General features: G+C 49.5%; 1 protein-coding gene across 1 annotated transcript in view; it reads left to right on the top strand.

The window, feature by feature from the left end:
- Positions 1 to 1,094: 1,094 nt before the first annotated feature.
- PLXND1 (plexin D1) overlaps positions 1,095 to 17,942 on the top strand; it is a 383,087-nt gene continuing 366,239 nt past the window's right edge. Inside the window, exon 1 of the mRNA XM_078661693.1 lies at positions 1,095 to 3,695. Coding sequence (XP_078517819.1) covers positions 1,290 to 3,695 — 2,406 coding nt within the window. The 5' untranslated portion in view covers positions 1,095 to 1,289. The remainder of the gene's footprint in view (positions 3,696 to 17,942) is intronic.

Genomic DNA, 17,942 nt, shown 5'->3' with positions numbered 1-17,942 from the left:
ATAGCGCCCCCCAGCACAATGCGTTGTAATGGTATGCGTTATAAAAGTCGCGTTGTAATGGTAGTGCGGAGTAACGAATGCGTTGTAACAGGTGCATACCGTCTGGCCGTGAACCCGTGCCACCCCCAAGTTGGCACACATTTCCACTTCAACCCCAGGTTCACACTTTATTTATTTATTCATTTAATGCGATTTTATATAGCGCGAACTTTACCCAAAGGTGTCAGAGCGCTTTACATAAGGACCAGTTACACTGGCCGAGCTGTCAAAACACCCCCCTCCAGACGGAACCAAACCGAGGGGGGCGCGATGATGTCACTAAAAACCCACACATATATTACAAAAAACACAATATGCAGCAGAACACTGGAGCCGCTGTCCCCCTCGGGCGTGCTTGGATATCTTTATGTGCAGTTCATATGCGATTTATGGCTGGGGGGTCGCATCCCCAGCAGACCCCTAAACTTTGCCTCCCCTGGCTCGCGGGGGCGCTTTCTGCCTGGGAAGACAGAGTGTCACACTTTCAATTAATTCAGTCTCACCGAGTTGTGACTTGTTTTCACGGTTAGTGAATTACAGAGAGTTAGTTTGGCGATAAGAGCGGAAGCCAGACATTTTTTTTTGGGGGGGGGGGTAAAAGGGGGGTCAGTTCTTCGCTTGACTGCACAGACAGACAGGCTGCAGATAACTGCGCGAGCGCGTACTATTTCTGTAACAAAACAGGGTGCCTGCCCTGCATTCTTCATACAAAACATCAGAATTAAAAAAAAAAATCCCCACACAGAAGTGTCTTGTTCTGCGCGGGTCCCGCGTCTCCGCTTTTTGTCTCCTCGCGGCTGCTGATGAAATGAGTGCCCTCAGCGCTTGGAAACTATCTGCTGTTTAATCATGTTCACATGACAAAGCTGGATGCGAAAAAAATGAGTAATGTGCGAGAGAAGAGGGCGCAGAGGGTATAGCGAGGGGAGAGAAGGCTGCTCCAGTCAGAGTGCGGAGTCTGGGGCTATCGGGGGCAGATAGCGCCCCCCGCCGCCTCTGTCTGGAAATAGATACCGGGAGAGGGGTGGGAGGGCCGGGGGGAGGAAGCCCAGGGAAAGGTGAAGAGTCGTTAACGAGAGAGCCCTGCTGATTGGAAACAAAAGAAACAGGACTTTCTTCTGGCGTCACTCGGGGCTGAGGCGTGTTCAGGAAGCCGGTTCTTCCTCTCGGCTCGGGGCCGGGTGAAAACTGGGACCGCGGCCCCATGCGCTTCCCAGAGCGCGCCGTGGTGGAGTGGGCAGGGGGTGCCCATGGCTCGGCGGGAACGGAGCAGGCTGGTGGGACTCAACGGCATGGCTGCTCGGGGCAGAAGTAGGAGGGTGGTGATGGCCTCCTTGGCACCTCGTGACAGAAGGATAGCGCGCACCTTTAAGAGAGGGCAGAGAAGGCATCTTACCTCCATGGCTCCTCGAGAGATAAGAAGAAATTTGGCACTTACCTCACGGGTGGCACTCACCTCCGTGGCTTCTCAGGAGAGAAGGGAGCAGGTGGCACTCACCTCCATGGTTAAGCGGGAGAGAAGAAAGCAGGTGGCACTCACCCCAATTGCTCCTCGGGAGGGAAGAAGAAATGTGGCACTCACCTCACAGGTGGCACTCACCTCCGTGGCTTCTCAGGCGAGAGGGGAGCAGGTGGCACTCGCCTCACAGGTGGCACTCACCTCCGTGGCTTCTCAGGCGAGAGGGGAGCAGGTGGCACTCACCTCCGTGGCTTCTCAGGCGAGAGGGGAGCAGGTGGCACTCACCTCACAGGTGGCACTCAGCTCCATGGTTGATCGGGAGAGAAGGAAGCAGGTGGCACTCACCCCCATGGCTCCTCGGGAGAGAGGGGAACAGGTGGCACTCACCTCACAGGTGGCACTCACCTCCGTGGCTCCTCAGGAGAGGATGAAAGAGGTGGCACTCACCTCCGTGGCTCCTCAGGAGAGGATGAAAGAGGTGGCACTCACCTCCATGGCTCCTTGGGAGAGGACAAGGCATTTGTTTTTTACCTCCATGGTTCCTCAGGTGAGAAAGTGGATAGTGCACACCTTCAAAGCTCTTCGGAAGAGAAGGCGGACAGGGCTTACCGCCATTGCTACTCAGGACAGAAGGAGGGTGGCACAGACCTCCATTGCTCCTCAGGAGAGGAAGGCGCAACATACCTCCATACCTCCTCAGGAGAGGAGGATGAGGCAGACCTCCATTGCTCCTCAGGAGAGGAAGGCGCAACATACCTCCATACCTCCCCAGGAGAGGAGGGTGGCACAGACCTTCATACCTCCTCAGGAGAGAAGGAGGCTGGCACATCCTTCCATACCTCATCAGGAGAGGAAGAGGGTGGCACAGACCACCATAGCTCCCCAGGAGAGGAGGATGAGGCAGACTTCCATTGCTCCTCAGGAGAGGAAGACGCGACATACCTCCATCCCGCCTCAGGAGAGGAGGCGGCTGGCCCATATCTCCATGGCTTCTCAGAAGAGTAGGCCGACGCTGCTCACCACACTGCTGCTGCTCTTGGCTGCCCATGGGAGTTTGGGGCTGGAGGTTCTCCAGAAGTTTGTGTCTCCCTTCCCAACCAACAACTTTGCCTTGGACGCGTCGGACCACAAGATCTACTTGGCCACCGTCAACCGGGTCTACCAACTACACAGCAACCTCAGCAAGGAACTGGAGGAGGTGACCGGTCCGAGGAGCGACAACCCACTCTGCCATGCCCCCCAGCTGCCGCTGACCACCTGCGAGCACCCCAAGGCCTTGATGGACAACTACAACAAGATTCTGCAGCTGGACAGGGCCCAGCGGGTGGTGGTGGTCTGTGGGTCGGTCTACCAAGGCTTCTGTGAGCTCAGGAAGTTGGGGAACATCTCAGAGGCCGCCGTCAGCTTCCCGCCACACGACGGCGACCAGGTCACCGTCTTCCCCAGCATGCTGAACGTGGCCGCCAACCACCCTAATGCCTCCACGGTGGGGCTGGTGCTGCGGAATCCTGGTGGAGACACAAGGCTGCTGGTGGGTGCCACCTACACGGGCTACGGTAGCCCCTTCTTCCCCAAGAACCAGAGCATCGAAGACCACCGCTTCGAAAACACCCCGGAGATAGCCATACGCTCTCTCAACGTGGAAGACCTGTCCAAGCTCTTCACCTTCGACATCAACCCTTCTGATGACAACATCTTCAAAATCAAGCAAGGCTCCAAGGCCAAGAACAAGCTGAGCTTCCTTCAGGCCTTCCAACACAAGGCCTACGTCTACCTGGCCATGAACAGCGACGCCAACCTGGGTGGCAAGGAGAGCAGCTCCAACAGCCTCCTGGCGCGCTTCTGCCTGGACACCCGGAGGGACAGGAGCCCCCCACTGGAGACCAAGAAGCTGACCGAGTCCTACATCCAGTTGGGCCTACGCTGCGGCGCCAAGGGCGACGTCTACAACCGCCTGGTGTCCGTCTTCGACGCCGAGGCCGCCATGTTGGGTCCTGAGGCCCAGGAGCTTCTGTTTGGGGTCTTCGAGAAGGCGGACCGCCAGTCGGCCCTTTGCGTCTTCCGCTTTGCGGACATCGAAGAGAGCATCAGGAGGGCGCGGAGCCGCTGCTTCGAGGCGCCCAACGTGGAGGAGGTGACGGTGCTGGACAGCGTGGTGCAGGGCACCGGCCCCCACTGCCAGAAGATGAGCATCAGCGTAAGTGTGGGTGCTAGCTCCTCGTGAGGGGGGATAGCGCTTCCTGACCACTTCTGGGGCCGGCTTTAGGGCAGTGCGACAGGTGCAGCCGCACCGGGCGTGGCCTGTGGAGGGGGTGCTGACCTCAGGTGGGGGTGCTGTTTTTATCAATAACTTATGATTGGAGAGATGAGGGGCACTTTTGCCTGGTGGTAGTGAGAGAATCTGAGCAGGCGGTCATGGGCTGTGGGGGCGCCAAAAAGGATTGTTGCACCGGGCGCCACCAACGCTAAAGTGGCCCCGGGGGACAGCACCTTTACAAATGGCTAATCAGGGTTGTACGAGGGCGACCACCTCACTCCATGTGCTCATGGACACTGTTTCCAGTTCTGAACTTATCACCTACAAATCACTGCTACCCTATGTGTCAGTCAAATTAATTTAATGGAAGCATTGTGTCGGCATGCAAAAGTGCTGGACTGGAAACAGTGTCTTTAGTGGCATGGGTTCAGGTGGGCACGAAAGGTTGTGTACCTGTCACAGACCCAAGTGTAGAGCTTGCTGCGACTGCTGCAATTTACACCCCAAATACCCTTTTCAGGAACATGATCTCATTGAGTACAATTATATCTTCCCAGACTAGAATCAAACAAGTGCTGGAGGAGAGACTGCTGCCTGTGTTGGGCGCTATGTAAATGTTATTTTTAATTGTTATATATCAAGGACGTTAGAGGTGAAAATTAGGTCTGGCTAGAGACAGATATTGGGCCGAACCGGTATGTGTCAAATATGTTTTAATGCAGTAACAGACCGTCGCCGCTACAGGTGGCTGGTAAACCCCATATGCCACCGAAATGTCCTTCCTTAGCAGCTAGGGTCACCTTTGCCAGACCCAGATTGCCATTGTGAAAGCATTCTTAACTTTATTCTGCTTCTAAACCAACTTTGTGCATTATATGCCAAAGGGACAGATGGAGCATGTATTTAGATAATGTGAGGATAAGTGCCCGGGCGTTAACTAGTCTGAGGGGGCGCCTTGAATGTATGTCCTCATGAAGCGCTTTTCCCCAAGGTGAAATGTACATACATGGGAAACACGTGTTAAATGTACAGGCACTGCGATCATATAGCGCTTGGTACTGGAGTTCGCTAGTTTGATGTGCTCCCAGTTTTAGCCTGCAACGCATAAAGCGCTCCGATACGCCCGGGTCAGGGCAGCGCTATATAAAACTCCTAAAATAAATAAAATAAAATAAAGTTAAGCGATTTTTGTGGATTCTCGATTTGATCGGACATGTAATAATTGATTTAACAGGAGTGCTCTGTGTTTAAATGCGTCACATGTACATATAGTGCGGTGTCATTAATAGCATGCTCGTGTACGCCATACTTGAAAAGTTATATTAAATTACATGGGGATGTTTCTATAGCACTCTAATAATATACAAAATACTTGGCGCTTAGAAGAGGTGTGCGGGTGGTCTGAGACTGGAAATCATAGGGCAGGAACAGTTCTTATCTTATGGGGACATGACATGATGACTACGGGGATGACGTGTTTTAGTCAGAGGCTGAGCGCGTGCATGGACCTGTGGAAACAACTTCTTAAACTCTGCACCCTTCTCACAACAGCCGAGCTCAGAACTCTGAGACTGGGGTCTTGTGTTGATGTTGCTATCCCCGCCTCACACACCACAAAACTAATGCTAGGGTATGTGTTTTATTTGCCCGATTTATTGCTGATCATTTTATCAGTCCGAGGCGGGTGACTCGCTGAGTTACAATTGTCGGGAGATTAAAGTGTAGTTAACAAGTGATATCTAACTCTCCGCAGCATGCGCCTATCCCGCTGAGCTGTTTTACTGAGTGGCTGCGGACCAGTGCCGTCATTTTAGACAACAGACTGCGGGTCCTGATGTTTTCGAATCCCGGCTCTCCCAGTTGGCCATATTGTGTCATCCTGGGCAAACCATTTATCTCTCACGTACAAGTTCCCATAAATACCAGAGTTAGGAGTGTGCAAAAAGTTGCTTATATTAGCAAATACCTGCTAGATCGAACTTTAAGTAATTGGTCGTTTTTCATAGGTGTCACTGGCGGGGGCGGGGCATGACCTCATTGATGATGACGTAGAGCCGGCAGACCCTGAGGTCAGACACTAAAGTCAGTCATTGCTTGTCACTGGAAAACACCACAGGAAGGATAAACAGCTCCGGCCTCTGGTGACCTGGGGTCGGGGAGGGGTGTGAGGGGTCATGGGGGGACTCTGCAGCAGATAGCAAGAGATGGGAAAGAATTGGGGACGGAGACCCCTGAATGTGACAGCAGAAAAGAAAACACAGGTCCCGTGTCATTGACCCGCCGGCTGCTAACTCTCAACCCAGCCCAGCCTCCAACTTTACACATACCCCACACTACTGCCCCTTGCTCCCAGCCTCCCTTTCAGACCCATTTAATTCATTCAGGGTTGTTATTTCCGTGTTTCCTCTTGGGGGTATCCAACGTAGACTCGCTCTACTAATTGCTGTGTTTATATAGCGTGCAGTATCCATCCCGGAATGTCTAGGCGCTTCACTAAGTTTACACCAAGACTGATAGCGGCAGCAGACATGGTCATAGTACAACCCTCCGAGGTCAATGAACGTCTGAGCTCATCACGCAGGATTCCTATCCGTAGCACAGTGGTTACACGCAGATCGCTGCTGCGTGAACCCACTGAGCTGTCTCGGGGGCTCAGTGGACGGCCAAGTTAAGGTCAAGTCAGGGGCAGTTTATGTGGGTTATAGGCGAGTTTCAGACGTCCCAGAACACATCTACTCCCACTCTCCCGAGGCGTGAAGTGGCCTGAGACACCTCAGCCCAGGCTCGTGTTTAGGGGGCCCCCAGAACACGCGTGACCCACCCACTCTTCCGCAGGCGTGCTGCAGTCTGAGGCAGCCCGGGCTGGTCTAGTGCTTAGGGGTCTCCAGTACATATATACCCCAGGGTGCTGCCGTCTGAGACAGCAGAGAGATGGCCTAGTGCTTAGGGGGTCTCCAGTGCACATGTACCCCTCTCTTCTGAGGGGTACTGGTGAGTGAGACCGCCCAGCCCTGGCCCGGTGCTTAGGGGAAGCCCAGCATACATGTACCCCACTCTTTCGAGGGGTGCTGCGGCAGCCCAGAGCTGGCCCGGGGCCCCCATGGCACATGTACCCCACTCTTCCAAGGGGATGCTTTCCCGGTGCGCTGCGTGTGTCCCTAAGCAACCATTTTGCACTGCTTGAAACACGCGCCCTTCAGTGGAAACACATGTGTTGGAACAATCGGAGGTGCCTGCTCAGGTTTCCTGCGTGTACTCCTGGCTCTGCCTGCCTCAGACCTTGTCCCAGACCCCCCCCCCCCTCCCAATGGAAGGAGTTCCTTTATAAGAAATGTGTAGGTTTTATCGCACCAGTGGGGCTTTAATCCGACTATAAGAGCCTGTCTTTAATCATCCCAGTGAAAAGACGGGGTTCTGCACCCCTCAATGTTTTCAGTAGCACCGTGAGGTCGGTACAGCGAGCCTCCGCTAGGGAGGACTGTGTGGGCGCGGTGCTAGGACCAAGGCAGGGCACACGCGACCCGTTATCCTTCGAGGTAGATAACGCGAAGCCTGACCAACTAGGCAATAACACCCACCCTGACATGTTCACCAGGGGCAGATGCAGTCCAGGAAGTGCAGGCACTTTAAATGAATAGCGCATACCTTTTAGTAGCAAGGAAACCACAATCCACATAGTCACAAAGCGCCTGGAGGTGGGCAGCGAGCGCTCCTAGAGAAACCCAAGCTCCCAGTCCCCGGTTTACTCATTCCCTCATGTATTAACTCTTTCATTCACAGTGAATCGTTCACCCAATTTCTAATAGGGTCCCTCAGTTCACGGAATCCGGTTCAGCCGCGCACCGCTTATTCAGCCATTCAACCTTTTCACTAACGCGCGCGCACACAGTCACCTCAGACCATTACACAGACCTTCACTCACTCACATACACTCACGTAGCGTCAGTCGCATGTTGTCGCAGCCACTTATTCTCCCCCGCTCTTCTTGATTTATTGATACCGACTCATATTAAAATATATTTTAGTGGCTTGACTTGATTTTGAAGTTTACACCTTGTTCAATATGCTTTGATTACATCTTGCTGTAAGGCGCCTAGAAGCCGCACTCACAGCGCTGACTGCGCCGTGTGTGCTACAGTCACTGGGGCTGAAGCTGCCCTCGGGCACTCTGTGCCACACTGAAATAAACTGATACACATATACATACGCGCGCGCACACAGGCAGCATACGTGATTTATATACACGCACGCAATACGATTCATAGATGAACTCATAAATACATTATATATTTATATAGCCTCTAACACACGTCATGCATAGGTACATCCGGAAAACGTATCATATGGGATATATGATGATACAACGAATTCCGTTGCAACGCATGCCTTTACCACGCATGCGTTACAACGGAATTCGTTTACCACGGATAAACTTTTCCTCGAATAATTGCGTGGTGACGTCATACGTCGTTAAGAGAAAACGGCATTTTTTTCCGATTTCTCTTTAACGACGCTGACGCCGACGTGACTTATGGTGAGTTGTTTTATTTGGGGGGGAGACCCCCCCAAGCCCTCCTTTTTTTCTTTTTACCTTTACCACATATGCCTTTACTACAAACATCGTAGTAAAGGTATGCGTGGTAAAGGCATTAGTGGTAACCACGCATGCGTTGTACTGCATGCGTGGTTAAAGATTTCGGGGAAACGGCTTCGTTGTAAAGGCCGTTTCCCTAAACGGATATATGATGATACAACGAATTCCGTTGCAACGCATGCCTTTACCACGCATGCGTTACAACGGAATTCGTTTACCACGGATAAACTGCGTTGTACTGCATGCGTGGTTAAAGATTTCGGGGAAACGGCTTCGTTGTAAAGGCCGTTTCCCTAAACACATACATGGACTGGCACAGCCACACACACACAGTACAGAGGTTGGCACCGGTAGGCACATAGTTCCTCGAAAGGGACAGACGGACACAGACGTTCTTCTAAAATGTTAGATTTACTTTTTAATCTGGAGACAGGGACAGGGTCACCTGCGCTCCAAAAGCCCCGGTCTCTCTTCGGAGACACAGACCGGCACTGTGTCTGGGCGCCAGAAGTGTGTAGGTGTGACTTGTTGCAGGTCTGCTGCCACCTAGCGGCCTGAGGGCGCTGTGCAGCGTGAAGGGCACGGGTGAAGCACGCCGAGGCCATCATCTCCAGGGTGTGGAGCTTCACTCCTCCACTTTTTTGTGTGCAGATCAGTGCTTGAGATGGAGAATTAGAAGTGCTGGTACCCTGGTCCAGAGTGCCTGCTTGTTTCTGAGAAGTGCGGGTACCCTGTACCAGAGTGCCTGCTTGTTTCTGAGAAGTGCGGGTACCCTGTACCAGAGTGCCTGCTTGTTTCTGATAAGTGCGGGTACCCTGTACCAGAGTGCCTGCTTGTTTCTGAGAAGTGCCTGTACTCTCCAATTAAAAGTATTACGACTCTCTTGAGAAGTGCAGGCACTGTCCCTCTCAAAATAGAAAAGTGCCGGTACTCAGTACCGGACAGAACCGGCCCATTTAAAGCACTGGCTGCAGATTTATATAGCGCGAACTCGACCCGAAGGTATTGGAGCTCTTTACATGAGCATTAGTTACGCTACACAAGGACACATTCATTTGGAGTTTGAGGTCACCCACGGACTACAGGAGCACGAGCTGTCCGCACCCACCACAAGTCCACATGTGCGTGACACGCAGAGGCGTAGCTTAGTCGATAAGATTGGGGGGTGTGAGCTTCAGATTTCCCAAGTCAGGCTGGGCATTTTATTAAAATACATTATATGAGAAGCAGGACGTGGGGGGAGGGGGTGGGGGCTTAAGTGGCAGTGGTAAGAGAGAGGAGGGTGTATTGTTTGGTGCACTTAAAACACATTTTTTATACTAACCTACATTCTTAAGGCCTTCAAAACAGAGAGGACAGAGTGTGTGTGTGTGTTTTTGTCAAAGTGGGCTTGTAAAAATCCCAGGTGAAATCCAATATACACTTCATCATACCCAACTGAAAGTCCTTGTACCCAACTACTCACTACAGAATATATTTTTTTAGGGGGGTGTAACTCCCCACAACCCCCTGAAGCCACACCCCTGGACTCACACTTCCAAGCCACCCCGCCCACAGTGCCTGTCCTGTCCATACGTCTCACACTACCTCATCCTGTCAGTGTACCCCTAGAAGCCCACGCCCTGTACACAATGCCCCAGCTCCTCCCACTCATGCCGTCGCAAGGCTATTAAAGTGGCTTATAGAATGAGATCATTTGCACCATTCTTCTCTGGCAGCAGCACCAATGAAAAGAGGGCAGTCATAAACGTGCCTGGATTTTTAGATCTGACTTGACAGTGCATTCATAAGCCATACCTATTGGCATTGCCAATGCTTGTTTTAGGACTATCTTATATGGCTGACGTTCATGTGAGTATCTGATTAACTAAAGGCAGAACAGGAAGATGTGTGTGGTTCTGCACTCTCTTCCTTGTACCTCTGCATTTGCTGCACTTATATTTTAGTAAGTGCTGCATGGCTTGTCCGTTTAACCGCGGCGCGAATTCCGCAGCGGTGCAGCGGTTTGAAAGAGTGGGCGGGGCTGCGTCGGCCAACGGACGTGCGCAGCACTAGCCAGGTAGTACTCAGTGCAGATCCCCACAATTTACTAGTGTTAACCAGGCAACTTCCATGTGCTGCCCGCCGAAGTCCTCTCCAAACAGCTGAGAAGTCCACCCAAATGGTGTTCGCATTCTTAATGCGTAGAAGGGAGGAAATACTTTTGTCTGCCCACTTGATGCCAATTCATGTTTTCATGACAGAGTTCTCCAAGAAACAGTTATTTCAAGAGGGTGCTCAGAATTTAAAGAGCTCTAAACATTTTGCCTGTCTTTTTCAGGTCTGAGAACTTGATTCTTCAAGTGCCTCTTGGCAATACGTAAAGTCCAATACGGTTCTGAACTGATTGGATCTACTCCATATGTAACTCACGCAACTGCTACTGCCTATCGTATACTTCTAGTATTTATCCGATATGTAACTGTTACTTTACCAACTATGTAAAGCGCTCTGATACCCTTGGGTCGAGTTCGCGCGATATAAAACTTGTTAAATAAATTAAATAAATGTTTCTTGACATAAAGGGAAGCTTGCAGAACCCTACGATGTAAGAAGAGGATAAACCTTTTCTTGTGCTCCAGAAAAACCTTTGAAAACATGCCTAGCAAAAGCTGTTAAAAAACATAATTTTTGGTAAAATATGCAAATAAATGTAGGTTGAGGTTCTGCTGGGTGAAAAAATTGTGTATTTTTACACAAACTATTTTAAACTGAGAGCAATACGAGTTGATAAAATCTCATGCATGTTCTCCCATGCAAGACAAGCCTCATTCATTGTAGGTAAACTACAATTTGAATACAATCTATTAAATGTTATTGCGCTCTTTCTTAAGACACATATAGATTTTCTAAATCATTTAGATATATTTGAAATCATAAGCTATTTGTTAGAATGTTAAAATGAATAACATGTGCCAGTTAATTTTCCTTTAATTGCATATCTTACCACATCAGTTATCTTTTGCTGCCGCATAATTCATTCATACCAGCGGCATCATTTGAGCTTGTCATGCTGTTTAATTTCAGTCTGACTGATTGTAACAACAAAACACAAGCACAGTGCCAGATACTGCACTGACATTAGATTATAACTTCCTGGCACTTCAGTTTTCGCATGCTGGATTTCATTCAAACATTGTTTCCTGGTCCTAAGTCAAAGTCTCAATGAAAGTCTATGGCAATGGAATTATTAGAAAATTGGTGTATTGTTTACTTACTTCGAATCAGATTAGTATATTTCAGGATACTTGGTTTATTAATAAACCCAACACAAGACAAAACATCACATCAAATTAAATTTCATCAGAAGACAACTGAAAACAAATAAAACCGCAGCTAAATACACAGAAGATCATTTAGTAACTGTTTATGTTGCTGCAAATTCCCACTTGAAATCACTCCATGATTCCAGCATCTTATACACAACCTTTTTCCAGTTAGAAGGAGCGCATAACATGTTTGAAGGACTTGCCTGGGCTCTGGATTTCCAGTAAATGTTTGAGTGGATCTTATATCCAACCTAATAATCAATAGAATTGATCTCTACTTCGTAGAAAATTGATGAGATCCCGATCACCACGAAATTGAACTCTCATCAATTTGCCATCTGAGATCCCTGGTTGTTTGAACTGTCACACACCTCTTAATTTCTAGAAGAATCATATTGTGTTCTTAGTTAATGTGGAACAGGCCTCTCCAACGAGTAGCTAGTGAACTCCTGGTAGCTCAGCAGCTATCTGTATTTAGGTCTCCGGTGTGCAGCCCAGCCTATGAAATTAGATTTTACTTGTTGAATTAATATATGTATACAAAATTGAAAAGTGTGTATTCAAGATGCAACTGTGTTTATTTTCAGTCCTCAGGACCTGGTGTTCGGAGAAAAATTATTGGAATTCTAAAATAGATTTGATATTTTAGCAATAAATCAAGTTGATTTGGGGAAGGGGGTATAACTCGTGTTATTATCTTGGTGCGAGGGGCATTGCACCTATGTCTGTCACGTTGAAGGATCCTAAGTTGATGAAGCCTTTATACATTGCTGCTGACAACCCTGCCTGAAGCACGGAAGTCACCTCTGCTAATATTCTTACTTACGGTGGCCACTAATGTGGTCCTGTCTGATGTGCTCACTATTACAACACTGACATTAGTAGCTCGGGATGATTTTCAGTGAACATAAGTAGCTCTTATTACAGAAAACATTGGAGACCCCTGATGTAGAATATTCAGTTTAATGACTCTTATTGAGCTAACCATTGTCTATTTAAGATCTCTCGATGTGTAAGTTCCTGTTTGATTTTAATTACTGATTTAATGCATTGCCTGGAGCTGGTTGATACTGGGAAGCTTCGCTTAAAAAGTTTGCAATGTCTTTGGAAACTTAAAATTGCTTAAGCAAGAGGATCAGATTACTATAAATTTGCAGAGGTCTGAGTGGGGCAAAGTGTTGAATCAGTGTGGGCCATTTAGTGGCAGTCTTTGATTGAGGCGCATTGGCAGAGCTGTTTGTACGTCAGTCACGGAACAGCATCGGCTGCTTCAGCTCTGGACAGATGTGGATTGGATGAGCTGTTTGTGCGTGTGAATTCCAAACTAGCATGGGGTGTCACATGCCAGGATTTGGGTGAGGAATGATTGACACGTGCGTAACTTTTTAAGAGTTCCATAATAACATACCATAAAGTGCCACGCACTGGACAGATGCGCGTTGGCAGAACTGTTTGTGGGTCACAGTGCCGTAATACCAGAAACATCTCACCATCACCACTGTACAGATGTGCATTGGCAGCAGTGCTTAATTTAAGCCGGTGGTTGCAGGTCAGGCCCACTTATTTTTAATAATCAGACAGAAGAGCCAGGTGGACAGATAAGGGGGGAAAAGAAAGAAGAGAATAGCGGAAAAACAGTGACGAAGGGAGAAAGCAGAGATGAAAAATAACTTGTAAGAGTGAAATAAAGGGGTAGGGAGTATATGGTGGTGGGTGAAAGAGGGGTAGAATCAAAACTAGATAACCTTGGTGGACAGACACCCCAACAATCCTAGGCGCTGGCCGAGGGCTTCGGAGTAAAACTTGGGCATCACCACCTATTATTTTACAAATTAAGCACTGATTGGCGTAGCTGTATGTAGGCCCAAAACCTGGAATATCATAAATGCCTTTTGGCTTTGACAGATGTGCATTGGCAGGGCCAAATTTAGGTTTATTTATTTATTTATGTTTAGAGTTTTATATAGCGCTGACTAGACCCAGAGGTATCAGAGCGCTTTAAATGATCACAATAGTATGAGGCACACATGGTAAGCATAAAAATAGAGAAACAGTGTGAAATGTCAAAGTAAAAAAAAACAACATATAAACAAATCATGAAGGAGTAGAACAGGAGCTGGAGCAGTACATTAACAAGTAATTAAGGTCAAGTGGAGTACAGGTAGAGGGACAAATATTACTGAAACAAAATATGGTATGGTGAAAAAGAGACCAGGAGTCGGGCACATGTTAGGATCCCCAATAGTAGTTAAGGAGGTGGGTTTTAGGGTCTTTTTTGAAGCTGGCATAGGAGGGGTTACAGCGCAGGTTTTTTGGTAGGGTATTCCAGATAGTAGGGGCATTGCCAGAGAAGGAGCGAGAGTTCCAGTACTTGAATACCTTAAAGCGCTACAGTTCACGACAGAGGTGCATTGGCAGAGCCGTACATAAGTCAGAATACTGGAACAACATAAAAACACACACATTTGTACATATGTGAATTAGAAACTCTGAAAGTGGGTCCCAAAACTGGAATAGTTCAAGAAAACCCAGCATAGGGCAGATGTACAATGGTGGGCCCTTATGTGGCCCCATTCACTGGAATACAACCAAGGCCACTGGTCTGGGCAGAGATGCACTGTGGGCCTCTTTTCAGGGTCACAGGGCAGGGTTGGGTTGAGAGTCGTGCATCATGGGACTCACTTCACATGTGCCCCAGTACTGGCATAATATACAATTGTTGTGTTATGTCGCTTTGTAGCGCACCCTAATATCTCTGAGAGGTATCCAGGCGCTTGAGCAGGTGTGTGGTCTCCGCAGAGCTATTCAAAGAGCTCTAGACAGAGGTGCATTGACAGAGCCGTTTGTGGGACACATTCATGGACTATCAGGGCGCTATGTTTTGTTTCCTTTTAATGCACAGCTATCACCAAAAGGGTTTCGTGGCGCTATGCAGACCTGAACAATGAGGAGCAATGCAAGCCTGTGTCCAGGGCGGGGCTCATCAGTGAGGCCCCGCCCCCTCTGGGCTCCACCCCAAGACAGCTTGACCCGAGACAGCCCCGCCCTCCGCTTATAGCCGTACTATTAGGAGTCACACAGCTGATGGCAGACTGAGGTACATTGGTAGAGAGGCACGTGACCCCGACCCTGGACCGCCGTTGGGTGTCACAGGTGAGGCCCGCGATCAGGGTTATGGCCATCGGGCAGAGGGGCAAATGAGTCTCAGTGCTGGGCTAGCACTGACTTCCAAGGACCGTGTGTTACTGGTCAATAATGGAGTGAAGAAGAGTGAGGGGCACTGATAGAGCGGCACGTGAGTCCCGATATTGGACCAGCATTAAGTGCCACGGGTGAAGCGCTGTGGCGGGCTGTGTGTGGCTCGGGGCGCTATACTAGAATTCTGTAATGTATCATAGGTGGATGACGGTGTGAAGAAGAGCTGCACGTCCCTGTCTTTGGCACAGAGCAGGGCTGAGGGGCATTGACCGAGCTGGACGTTGGTGCAATGCTGGCACCACATGTGCCCCCCCCCCCCCCCCCCCCACCCCCAGTGAATGACCCTAGGACCTTTGGACGTGTGTCAAAGGTCAAGTTGGGAGATCAAGGCTGAGATGCTTTGATGGAGCTCAACATTTACATCAGCCTGAAAGTATAGCGCCGCAGCCCCTGACACTAAGCGCTACATCGTGTGTTGAGATGAACGGAGTTATGGAATGTCTACTAACCAGTTCGTTCTTTCCACTTCCGCTGTTTTTATTTGTCTCTGTTTCATAAATAAACATCAGCGGTTTGCTGTTCCAGTTTTACATAAATTCGCTTCAACTCCAAGTTTTATTTTTAAAAGTTGAGCGAGTTCCGTTCTAGCTTAGCTCGAAGCCAAACGTGCTGCGGTTTTATAGGGAAAAGCACCAACTTGTCCGAAAAAGCGTCTCTTCCCACGTTCCCCGGTCCCCAGTGAACTAATAATGACTCACAGACATTCCCGCTCCAGCAGGCCGGGCCGAGGGCAGCGCCGCCGCCCCGCGCTTTCCCACGTCCCCCGCGTGCAGGAGGCGGACAGGCTGCGGAGGGTCCTGGGTGCGGAGCCCCGGAGAGATCAGGGGGCGAGCTTTCGGAGCACACGGGGTGTGAGGGTCCGGGTTGCGGGGTCCTGGAGAAATCAGGGTGTGAGCCGTCAGAGGGTCTAGGGAGCGAGGCCTCTAAGAGTTCACGGTGTAAACTGCTTAATTTGTAAAAAAAAATATTAGTGCCAGGGCATTGGTCAGGGGGCCACTGCAGCTTGCACCACCCAGTGCTGCCAATGACAGTACCAACACAACCACTAGCGATCAGACACCTACAAGTGTGACAATTTAGACTATCCCAGGCCCCCAAAGCTATAAGAGTGGCTTTTTATGTATATTAAATTAATAAACAACGGGAGTTGTTCTCATCTCTAAATTAGATAGACACTGCCACCAAGTGGCAGACTGTAATAAGCACCAGTATTGGCAACTAAGTACTGGCGCTGAGCACCGGAAACCACCGGCTCAAATTAAGCACTGGTTAGGGGGGTCCTGGTTGTGGGTCCTTAAAGGTTTCAGGGTGCGAAGCCTTTGAGAGTTCAGGATGTAAGGCTTTGGAGGGTCCGGGTTGTGGCCCCTCGAAGAGTTCAGAATGCGAGGCGTCTGAGAGTTCAGAGTGTAAGGCTTAGGAGAGTCCGGGTTGCGAGTCCTTGGAGGCTTCTAGACATCCTGGGTGCGAGGCCTTAGAGGGTGAGCCTTCTGGGCATCCTGGTAGGTTTGGAGTCTCGGAGGCCAGAGTCTGGGTGCCAGGATTCAGAGGGTCCGGGGAGGGGGGGGGCTCGGAGGGTCCTTTGACTCCTGTATCCGAGGGATGTATGACGTTACAACGCAACAGTAGGGTAAGTGTTGGATAGTGTATGGGTACTATGCGTTGTAATGGTATGCGTTGTAATGTTATGCGTTGTAATGGTATGCGTTGTAATGACATGCGTTGTAGTGGTATGCGTTGTAGTGTCATGCTTTGTAATGGTTGCGTTGTAATGGCATGCGATGTAATGGATGTTGCGTTGTAAACGTTTTGTTGTAATGGTAGTGCGTTGTAAAAGTTGTGTTGTAAAGGTTGTTTCCCGTATCCGAGGCTCCAGAGAGTCTTAGGGACTGTACACGAGCCGAGCTTTAATCGCCCGGAATGCCCCTTCCTAAAAAAGCCCTCTTCTTTACTTACAATAATATACGGGTGCGGGCAGTAGAGTACTTACCCTGTCCATACGTCTACCCCAAAGAGCTCTCAGGAGACAAGGCATGGACTAAATGGTCCAAGTGGAGGTGCATGTGCCCCAGTGTCATAAGTACCCCTGGGCCCCAGGCTTTATTTATTTATGCATTTTTATGCAACATTACCCAAAGGCAGCAGCGGCTCCTGGAGGGAGTGCTGCCGGGCGGCGACGCAGGGCGGGGGAAGGGCAGGGTGCGGGGTAGTAAACGCCGGATTATGGCCGAACGGAGTTAAGTACACAAATAAATAAATACAACGAATTTTGTGGCACGCATGAATTTGGAGTGTAGGGGTCCTGGACGGTCCCGGGCATCTGGCGTGGTAACTGGGGGAGAAGAGTTTTTCTAGAAGAACCAAGTACTTTGAGTGCTGCTGGGAGGCCGTCAAATATCATTAGGTGTTCTGAAGGGTCATATGTGGTCCTGGGGTGTCCTGTATGGCCCAGGGGTAACCTAATGGGTGCCCTTGAAGAGTCCATTATGGTCCAATTGAAGGAGCTGAATAGTGCTTCGGTATCCAGGGGGTAAGGCATTGGCGCATCTCGGGGGGGGGGGGGGGTAATATGAGTTTTTGTGCTGTCCTGAGGTTGCAGAGGTCAACTAGGGCCTTTCTTCTCATGCGACAGGATGTCACTCATCCATTTATTCACTCTGTCATTCGTTCAGCGCTAACATCCTAGTTACCTCTATCAGTGTTTAATTTGTAACAAAACAGGTGTCAGGGGCCCCAGTAGCGGTCGGTGGTGGGAGTAGCTGCCGGGCAGTGATGTGGGGAGGGGCAGGGTAGGGGGTAGTAATCTATAGATTACAGAGGATTATAGGTCAGTAAACATATAAATAAATAAATCGAATTTCGTTGCTACTGCAACGAAATTCGTTGAATTTATTTATATGTTTACTTACCTGTAATCATTTTGAAGAAAAGGTCTATAGCTAAGTCGGTCACTAACTTGACAAACTCACATAGATTTTATGTTAGGTGAACACCCAAATACCCAATAGTGAAATACATTACAAAATGTCA

The sequence above is a fragment of the Lissotriton helveticus genome, chromosome 9, assembly GCF_964261635.1.
Source record: "Lissotriton helveticus chromosome 9, aLisHel1.1, whole genome shotgun sequence".
Classification (NCBI taxonomy): domain Eukaryota; kingdom Metazoa; phylum Chordata; class Amphibia; order Caudata; family Salamandridae; genus Lissotriton; species Lissotriton helveticus.
Note: the sequence above shows the minus strand (reverse complement) of the source record. Positions and strands in the feature narration are given on the sequence as shown.